General features: G+C 33.2%; 1 protein-coding gene across 1 annotated transcript in view; it reads right to left on the reverse strand.

Annotated features, from left to right (window-relative positions):
• Positions 1-379: 379 nt before the first annotated feature.
• The window catches only part of TMEM232 (transmembrane protein 232), a 260,718-nt gene continuing 249,863 nt past the window's right edge, over positions 380-11,234 (reverse strand). The window contains 2 exon segments of the mRNA XM_017889055.1: positions 380-1,011; positions 8,455-8,548. Coding sequence (XP_017744544.1) covers positions 808-1,011; positions 8,455-8,548 — 298 coding nt within the window. The 3' untranslated portion in view covers positions 380-807.

Consider the following 11,234-nt stretch of genomic DNA (forward strand, 5'->3'; position numbering starts at 1 on the left):
AGTCACCTGTGTGAAACTGAGGTATGATTATTATCTATATTTTTCAGTTTTCAGGAAAGGAATATAAGACATCACAAAAACTCCACCCTGTTACTGTTACTCATAGGTTCCGAACTTCAGGTGAAGTGAAGTTCCATTTCTAAAATAACTCCTATCTGTACGAATGTTTTCAACAGTTACTCCTGGACCTTCCAGGATCATACAAATTCATTCTCATAAACTCACAGAACAGAGTAAAACCAGCATCTCTCAAGAGTCCCCTCTGGCATCTGTTAAAGATCAAGCCAATCAGTCTAAGATGACCAGACCTTCTGGATTCAAATCTCTGAAATAGGGTTTGTTTGGTTTGGTATAAATTGATTATAAAATGCCAATCAAGTAAGATGCCATAATATTTTTATTTGAATAATAGTAATTACAGGATTGTTAGCTTATGCTCATTCTGTTTTCAAGAAATAATTCTTGTATGGTGACTCATTAATTAATTTGTAATGAATTTCCATCTAACTGTTTGATGAACATCAATGTTCTGCGAATCAGTTATCAAGTATGCTGTACAATCATGAGATAAATGTCAGTTGAGAAAACTACTACATGTAGTCTTGGAAATTTTTGACTAGTGAAATCACTTCATTCAAGTGTGATTAAAAGTTGGTCATTAATTTAGAACTAAGAAATAACTATTAAACAGCTTGTATCAGGATAACAAGTTCTTTCTAAACAATACCTCAATTTAATGACAAGAAGTTCTCTTACTATGTAGTCATCTTGGTATTTTTCATGCTATGTATTTCTGCCATGTAGACCTCAATTTTGGGAGGTGGCATTTTCTTTTCTAATTACTTCCTTCCTGTACGGAAGCTCATAGGGCTTAGTTTGCTTATGTAGTTTCTCTTCTCTTTTCTTCATAACTTCTTGAAAGTGTTTTTTCTCTGCTAACTTTTTATCTTTAAGTTCTTGAGCCTTGCATATTGCATCTTCTTTTTCACGGATCTTTAGCTCTTCCTGCCACTGTTACAGAGAGAAAATGTCATTCACATATGATTTTCCATTAAAAAAATGCGTATCAATTAAGCTGCTCAAAATGCAGATTCTTATATCCAATTATACTTTAGTTTTTTCCATGACATTCCTCAAAAATTTTATGTCTACCACACTGGCAAAACATATGTATCACCTATTAGAATGCATGTAAATCCCACAAAACAATTTCCTCAATATATTTAAAGATAAAAAAATCATTAAAAAGAAGACATTATAGGTTTTATATTTCTGTATTCCAAATGGTTTTACTTTCTTCATCAATATTGGTATTTATATGACAGCATGAGTTATAAAATGAAGAACCAGGTGAAAGCAAAAGAGAAAGAAAAGATACAGAAAATACAAATTAAACAGAAAGGCAAAACTCTAATACTACTCTCTATGAAGTTAAAAATGAAATTAATGGTCAGGTAAATGCATACTATGCAGAAGACCAGTAAAAAATCTCTAAAGAATTTATTTTAATTGGCCATGATAATATTTTCTTTTTCTTTTGCTTTCACTTAGTTTTTTACTTTATAACCCATGATGTCATGTAAATAGTAGTATATCTGAAGGCATGAGCCATAAGAATGAGTGACAAGTATNAGAAAAGAAAGGAGAGTTAACTTTTATTGAATGGTCTGATAATGTTCTAAGCCATACAATGTTCATTTATTTAACTAATGTCTTTCATCTCCAAACCCACCCTTGTTTTCTCTGCTTTGTGATGCTGAAGAACAGGAAGCACACAAGAGAAAGAGTTTCAGGATGAGAGGGAAGAAAACACCTGATTCTTCCAGTTTTCTTTCTCTTCCTGACAGTGTGGTTTCAGCAAGATACAAGTTGTTTCAGTTTTCAGTTTTTTCTGCACTCCCAGAACCAACTGTATTGTGCCCCCTCAAAAGTACCAGCAATAACTGGGCAATGTCTCCCCATCAGGGATCCGAGTCTGGCTGTATGAAGTGCCTTCTACATCCCTTAGATTTTAACAACGCAAACCTCTTCTCTCTGATTCTGTGGCTCCAAATGTGGTAGCAGTTTCCTGCAGCTACTGTTTCTGTTATTGCTATGCTCCCTTTCCATTTATTCCTTTGAACATAATTTCTTACATTAAATTCTCTCTGATAAAATGACTGACAGGTTTGTTTTCTTTCCTAATTGGCTTCTAAATGATATCACTCTTTACATAAATTGTGTCAATTTTATAAACGAGTAAATGAAAATGAAAACGGGTTCAGTAACTTGCCTAATGTTCCATGACTGGCAGAAAGCGTAACTAGAGTGTGATTCCAGAGCTACACCCCACAGTCTTTGCTAATATTGCAGACAGAATCAGCGAAATAGGAGAAACACCGTGAGAAAAATGCCTGTTGCCAAATATTAAGAATTTTAAAAATAATTTAAGAATAAAGGTGTCAGTATTCTAATTAATCATCTCTCTCTTCTTTCTTTCTCCATATATCTAAAGATTTGTTTAGCTCCCTTCCAAATCACCACTATGACATAAAAAGGGTTACTTTAAAAAAGGCATGAATCCACAAGAAGAAAAGATAATAGCATGTTGGAAGTATTAAGATAATTGTGAAGTAAGAAAGAAGGTGAACAGGTAGAAATATGCTAAGCAGAGCAGAGAAAACATAAACCTAATTCTGCAGTGAGGCGGCCTTAAGGACCATGACTCAGAAATTGGAGATACCAGGTTTCTTTTACAAAGATGGTGCTGAAAAGAGCAGGATTTGTTGAAATTCTTGTAAGTAACAGTTAGATCTTCAGAGTCCCCTTACTAAAACTTACAGTTTAATTGTTATATCTTGCTACAAACCAATAAAATGATTACAAATTAGAAGGACGTTCAGAGTTTGGTAAGGCTCATGTCACTGATGGCTTTGATGAGAGAGAAGTTTGGACGGAAGGATGGGAGAAAATTGAAACCTCGATGGGTTTAGGAGTGAGTGATGAAGAGGGACTTAAGAGGAGATAGTGAATAGTTGATGGAACAAGATTTTTGAAGGGATAAGATTTGGAGAAAAGGGACTGGCTGGTTTTTTAGAGACTTTTTTTTTTTTTTTTTTTTTTTCACAAGTGAAGAAATCAAAGATGGAGGAAGGTATTTGGAAATGGGATATTGGGACGATATTTTCTAGGATTTTCATACTCACATGTAAGACCACAACGGTAAGATAAAAAGGTTTAGAAAGAGAAATGTAAGTTTGAATTAGCTTACAGGGGAAATCTAAACAGCCAACCACACGCAACATTTTTCTGCCATCTGTTATTGTTTATTTTAACACAAGAATGATACCTGAATTCACATAATATAGGTCACAACTTTGGTCCATGGATCAAACTTAATTTGAAAATATGCTATAAAAATTATTGTCAACATTTGCGTTATTACGCTTTTTTTTTGAAAAGCTATCCCATTTAAAAGCTTCTTGAAAGGACTGGAGGATTTACAAATACATGACATACATTTTAGAATGCACCAAGTGGTGGGAAATTTCTCTAGATATGATAGGTATTCCTTAGCCGGGCTTCACTAAATTTATGTTCCCTTTCTTGACTGGTAGTCATTTGGGTTTTGGACACCCCTGTAAAGTCCCCTGTCTCTTGGAGTATCACCAAGTCACCTGTGTGAAACTGAGGTATAGATTATCTATCTATTTTTTTCAGTTTTCAGGAAAGGAATATAAGATCACAAAAACTCCACCCTGTTAACTGTTACTCATAGGGTTCCGAACTTCAGGTGAAGTTGAAGGTTCCATTCTAAAATAACTCCTTCTGTACGAATGTTTTCACAGTTTACTCCTGGACCTTTCCAGGAATCATACAAATTCATTCTCATTAAACTCAACAGAACAGATGTAAAACCAGCTCTCTCAAGAGTCCCTCTGGCATCTGTTAAGATCAACAGCCAATCAGTCTAAGGAGACCAAGACCTTCTGGATTCAAATCTCTGAAATAGGGTTTGTTTGGGTTTGGTATAAATTGATTATAACAATGCCAATTCAAGTAAGATGCCATAATATTTTTTTGAATAATAGTAATAACAAGGATTGTTAGCTTATTGCTCTTCTGTTTCAATGAAATAATTCTTTGTATGGTGACTCATTAATTAATTTGTAATGAATTTCCATCTAACTGTTGGATGAAAACATCAATGTTCTGCGATATCAGTTTCAAGTATGCTGTACAATTCCATGAGATCAATGTCAGTTGAGAAAACTACTTACAATGTAGTCTTGGAAAATTTTGACTAGTGAAATCAGCCTTCATTCAAGTGTGATTAAAAGTTGGTCATTAATTTAGAACTAGAATAACTATTAAAACAGCTTTGTATCAGGATAACAAGTTCTTTCTAAACAATACCTCAATTTATATGACAAGAAGTTCTCTTACTATGTAGTCATCTTGGTATTTTTCATGCTATGTATTTCTGCCATTAGACCTCAATTTTGGGAGGTGGGCTTTCTTTTCTAATTACTTCCTTCCTGTACGCCGAGCTCATAGGGCTTAGTTTGCTTTATGTAGTTTCTCTTCTCTTTTCTCATAATCTTGAAAGTGTTTTTTCTCTGCTAAATTTTATCTTTAAGTTCTTGGGCCTTGCATATTACATCTTTCTTTTTCACGGAATCTTTAGCTCCTTCCTGCCCACTGTTACAGGAGAGAAAATGTCATTCACATATGAATTTTACCATTAAAAAATGCTTATCAATTAAGTGCCTTCATAAATGCAGATTCTTATATCCAATTATCCTTTAAGTTTTTTCCATGCATTCCTCAAAAATTTCTATGTCTACCATCACTGGCAAAACATATGTATCACCTATTAGATGCATGTAAAATCCCACAAAACAATTTCCTCAATATATTTAAAGATAAAAATCATTAAAAGAAGGCATTATAGTTTTATATTTCTGTATTCCCAAATGGTTTTACTTTCTTCATCAATATTGGTATTTATTGGACAGCATTGAGTTATATAAATGAAGAACCAGGTGAAAGCAAAAGAGAAGAAAAAGATACAGGAAATACAAATTAAAACAGAAAGGCAAAACTCTAATACTACTCTCTATGAAGTTAAAAAATGGAAATTAATGGTCAGGTAAATGCATACCTATGCAGACGGACCAGTAAAAAATCCTAAAGAATTTATTTTAATTGCCATGGATAATATTTTCTTTTTCTTTTGCTTTCACTTAGTTTTTTACTTTATAACCCATGATGTCATGTAAATAGTAGTATACTCTGAAGGCATGAGCCATAAGAAGAGTGACAAAGATTGTAAGGTAATGATAATCAAAACATCATCATGATAATATTTATAGTATATTTATAATAAATAAATATAATATATATAAGAACTTATTTTCTCTTCTAATACATTTGATGAAGGAAATGATGAAAACAGATGGTAAACACTTTATGCTGGGTAAAACATTCGGGGCAGAATGACTCCTAGTATGAAATATTGGAAATTCCTAAGGATACTGCCAATGCTGTCTTTTTGTCACCCTCAGCTCATGCATATACACAAATGATCAGTCTGAGATTAGCAACCCATTAATTAATTTATAGATTACTATATATACCAGTACTGTGAATCACAAATAACGTTTGTCATCTGGGATATTCAGATAATAAAAAGCAGAGCTAAACATCACAGTCCATAACATGTCACTCAGCTTTGACGAATGCGCTAAAATTTTGTAAAATGTTAATATACTCATATTACAGTAAACATTAAAAATAAAAGCATAATAATATCAAATCCATTATTTATTCCTAGTTGAGTTTTAATTACATAAGAAATATAAAAGTTAACTGCACTTATCTTAAGACTGTATTTATAAACAGTTATTACTCATACGTTTGGTTTCTCAGGAACCAGTCTTGCATAAAATATATCAGAAATTAAGGCAAAACCTCCAGAACAGTCAGGCACAGGCTAAAATTCATACTGTGGTTTAGTCTACAAGTTCTATGATACTCAACTATGACATATTATTTTTCTCATATAATAAACTAATAATCTAGTTGTTTAAGGAAATTACCAATTTTATGAGCATAGAAGTTATAGGTGGTATAATAATGACAGTATCCATAAACAAAGAGCACTAATCTATCCTATAGGAAAGATTTCAATAGATCTCATTATTTTGTTTTTTAAATTGTGAAAAATCAAAAGACAGTTAATTCTTAAGAACTGCCAGTAAGTTAAAATTCTTGGTTTCCCAAACAGCATGTATAAAAGCATCAATACATATAAAAGCAGCCAAGAAGGGGTAACATATCATCACTCTCCAGAAGACAGCTCTTCCCCCTTTCCCCCTTCTTAGAATTTGTAATGGCTGAAATTCACCATAACCTCAAAATCCTTCTTTTCATTAGGCTTAGGAAAAGCATACTTTCTTTTGTCTCTGGTGACCATGACAACAGTTCACCTTGGGTAAATAATTGTATTTTTTGACTTTATATGCCATTATTATTGTCTGTTGTGGTAGCTAGGAGGATGCAAAAAAAAAAAAAAATAGATATGTTTGAAATCTATGGGAAGTGGAAGCACCATTTACTGCTTTATTCAACTTATTCACTCAGTGATTCAATGATCATGCTATGGAATACTAGCAATGTATAAGGTACCTTAATATCTCCCGAGCAATGAGGTATATTTTCTATTCCCTGCATATGATAACCCCTCAACAAAAGTATGTTGGCTTAGAAGGATAATTATATCTGTAGCTGAGGGGATGTGTTTTTGTTCTTTGTCAATATTGCAGATCCCACCCTCCCACTTCTAATTCTGGTTAGGAATCAGAAGCCAAGAACTTGAGCAGCTATGAAAAAGTGGAAAGGAAAGTAGATTTGGAGTAGGGAAATCTGTTTTTGTGCATAGACTCATTTACTTAAAACATTGAACAAGTAACTGAATTGTAAGCAAGTTTGTTCTCCTTTTTGGTAAATGTTTTACAGGGTTGTAAGGATTAAATTAACTACTGTAAGAGCATTTTGTGAAGCATAAAGTATAAGTACAAAGCACTATGACTACACCCATCTGAAAAGAAGTGGTATATACATGAATACTGAAAAAAATATAACATTCAGAGACAATTCAATAAACTTTCCAAAATCAGTACTATGAATTACTAGTTTATTAGGCTATCCACACATTAAACAATTTGGATCTGTAAGTTTTCAAGCATATTTTTGAAAAAGATTTATTTATCCTTCTTTAGCTACAATATAAGCAGGCTCATGGCAGTGATTACTTGGATAATGGTTACACCCTTGGAAAAAGGAAAAGATAATGCACGGTTGTTAGGAGCTATCTCTGTATCTCTGTCATTCATAATACTCTCTTCTTTTTCTTTAGCCCTAGACAGACCAAAGTAGATATTTATACGTGTGTGTGTGTGTGTTTGTGTATGTGATGTTGGCAAATTTCTATCTCTTATAATTTCTTCTAGATAATTCAGTTGAAGTAATGAGTAGGAAAATATAGATGTTGAAATTTATAAGCCATTTGAAATTTTTGAAGATTACCTGTACATATATTGGTTTAACAAAAACTTTATTAGTGAATAACAGAATATTGCAGCTCTCATTTTGTCATTTCAAGGTATCAGTCAGTCTCCAAAGCCCAATATTTATAGCTGTTGCTAGAGTGGCTTAATTACTAGTGATGTGGTAAAAACTATTTAATGTGATCAGTAAATAAAATAATCTCTTCACAAGATTACTACTTAAAAGTAGTGTGAAAAACTTAATTGTTACTATAATTGCAATCTGAGAGATAATATTGAACTACTGTTGATAAAATTAAGTGCATTATGTATGCCATATATTTTATTCAAAGAAAAAAACAGAAAATAAGTATTTTCTCTCATACTTTAATTCTGCTCCTGAAAAAAACTAGGCATAAAAGGATGTGTATTTGGTAGTAAATTATCAACTAAATATAGCACAATGAATTGAAGTGTCTTCTGTGAATAGTCTTGTATTGCCACTGCTTTTTAAACTCACATTAAGAACAAAGTGATTAACAGTCTTTCTGATCTGCCAAGGGTAAAGAACGGTCACTGAAAATTGAGCCAAAAGATTTTTGTCCCGTTATTAGAACTACACTGTAGAAGAAACCAGTTTCAGTGTTCAATATAAGATTCTTGTCACAAGAAATCAGTACTAATTCAGAAAACAGGATTAGGCTAGTATTTTACAAATGACAGAAGGTCAAATTTTCTGTGACCCAATGAAGACACTAAGGTGTACAGATAACATAGTGAGATATAATTCAGTTTGGCAAACCAATCATGGCTCTACTTTTAAATTTCACATATTAAGGTTTCAGTTTCAGAACTACATTTTATAATTTAAAGTGCTTTTAAAGAACAAGGCTTTTGCTGCTAGTTAAAAAAAAATCAGTCTTACGTGATGGTCAATGATTTTTGCCAACTCTTTATCTGCCTTGGTGAAGAAATCTGGATATGGAAACATGGGAATTTCTGATACAGAAGGATGTTCCCTTCAAAAGAGCACAAGAACAAATCCAACATTAGTTTAGGTACTCCTATTCCCCAGAAATAGAATTCCAAGTCATAATTTATTATCAAGCATTTTGATTCTTCATTGTTAACATAAAGTATTTACTTTGTGTAGACTGTGGTATGTTAGCTTTTAGGTTTTGTAAGCCATCTTGGGTCAATAAAACTCACAATTTTGAGGGTAGGACATGACATACAGGATGATTTAAGTGACCGTCCCCATACGCAGTTCCACAACCCTGGAAGTTCTGGTGGAAGCCTAAGCCTAAGAATTTGTTCTAAGATATGCTGAAAAAATGATGTGACTTCAATACATTTCCAAAGTCTTTGTATTACTACGGGTGGAATTTTGGTAGACAGATTAGCATAGTTCAATGAAATTGTTGGTAGTACAAAGCTGGGCCTCAAACTAAGGGAGACTTGCTGTTAAATTATCCACATAATTATTGTATTATTAAAGTTATGAAGAAATTGTGTGAATCCAGGAACACTTAGAGTAATAAGACGGTAATAGAAGGTGGTTTTGAGAGTGGGAATGTGCGAGTAAAAGAGAAAGTCTTAGGGAAGAGCCTAAAAAGAGGCAGCCAGTGAGAAATTTCCATATTCAAAAAAATCTAGTCAATTTTTAAGACTAGAACTAATTTATTTCTGGTTTCTGCCTTTCCCAATCCAGTGTACTCTACATTCTTGACACACCACAGTCCCCTCATTTCATCAGGTTCTGTTGGTCTATACTGCACTAAAGACTTCTCAAATCTCCACCATCACTTCCCTAGACCAAGCCACCATAATCTCTCACCTGGATGAAGCCTTCATGTTCAGAATTCTCACATCCCCCATTCCTTACCCACTTTACTCTTGTCTCTATACAGTAGGCAGAATTGTTTTCAAAACACAAAGTGGATCATGTCAGTCTCCTACATCAAACTGTTCATTATTTCTCCATTCGCTTTAAGATTAAGATTACATTTATTAAGGAAACTTGAAGTAAACTGTGCATTTGTTAAAGTGGTTTTGCCTGGTTTCTCCAGACTTATTTATTTCCTTTACTTGCTTGGGTCTATGTATCCCTAATGCACAGGCTTTCTTGCAGTTGCTGGAATGTATGTCGTTCCATCCCACTGTTGCTTGTTTTCACATGCTGTCATTTCTTTCTCTAATGCCTTTCTCTTTCTCCTTCTTCTACCCCTGCTGCAGGGCTGGTTAATGCCTACTCACCCTTCAGCTCTCAGTTCAAGCTCATTACCATAGCTCTCAATCTACCATGGCTATTTCCTTCCTTATACTTACTTCAAGTTGTAATTTTACATTTATCATGTCCCTGTGTGAGTTTTATGTTTTCCTGACTAGAGTATGAGCTACACGATCATGGGGACTTTTGCCTGTTTGCTTACCATTATTTCCTCAGTGCCCAACACAGTGCCACTAGATATTCAATGAATGTTTGTATGTTTGCTGAATGATTAAATGAATAAATGATAACTATGATATGCTTTAATACTCTTTATTTTCCAAGCCATCAATAAGAGTCTACCACACAACACTCTTATGTTAGTGGAGTAGTATCCAGTATTGCAAATGGAGGGCAATCTCAGGAGACACGCTGAGAGTAGAGTTGACGGTAGGAGTTCAAAAGGAAACAATGGAAGTTACAGGCAACCAGGAAAAATGGATCCCTCTCCAACTGAATAATATTCAGAAACTTTGTGTGGCAGAAAAGCACTAAGCTTCTTAATGCATGCAGAATAGGGCCTTTAGTCATTCTATTAAAGTACTGTATTACAGAAAAATATGATCCTAGAAAGCTGGAAAATTAGGGGACATGTAGGGGGTGACAACTGATTTAACTAAATTCATTTCGTGAAATTTGGGCAGTTTTGATATTCAAAGAATTGTGCCAAATGCTAAAAAAAAAAAAAAAAAAAGATAAAACAGAATCTTAAAATCATTTTAAGGTTAAAAGTGTTCAAGCAAATTGCCTAAAATTTTTTCTTGAACAAGAAGTGTTAAATTTTTAAAAATGTAGGCAACGTAGTATCAAAAGACCTTTAACACAGGAAAAATAAATGGATATGCTTATACATCTGTGATTTCTTAGTTACCTCAGTTGAATTTTGTGGTAGAAAATAAAAATTTATAGAGAACATAATGAAAGATAACATGAGACATGAGAGAAGTAAACATTCAGGGATAGAAACAGAAAAAAATATAGCAAAATGTCTAAGCATATGGGCTCTGTACTTAGACAAATCTCAAAGCAAATTTTGGTTCTACCACTTAGTGTTATTTAATCCCTCTGTTCTTCAGTTTCTTCATCCTTTAATATCGAAAAATAATAGCACCTGCCTTATTATGTTTTCACAAGGAATAAGAAGGAATTAGATATAAATCGAACACTAAACAAGTTTCAGCTGCAATTGCTTTAGCATCTTCATTGTCAAAAGAATTCAGAGGAAAAAGCCATGGTGTTTAGCTGGTATTATTGATAATAAGAAAAAGGAATGGAGGACTAAACAATTTTGTCAGCATTAAATGAGATATAGAATTTTGACATTTGAAGTTAAATGAACAGTAGAGAGAAACTTTTTTTTTTTTTTTTTTTTTTTTTTTTTTTTTTTTTTTTTTTTTTTTTTTTTTTTTTTTTTTGGGGTTAGTTTGTACAAGGGG

This window comes from Rhinopithecus bieti, unplaced genomic scaffold (genome assembly GCF_001698545.2).
Source record: "Rhinopithecus bieti isolate Rb0 unplaced genomic scaffold, ASM169854v2 scaffold_18126, whole genome shotgun sequence".
NCBI classification, from domain to species: Eukaryota; Metazoa; Chordata; class Mammalia; order Primates; family Cercopithecidae; genus Rhinopithecus; species Rhinopithecus bieti.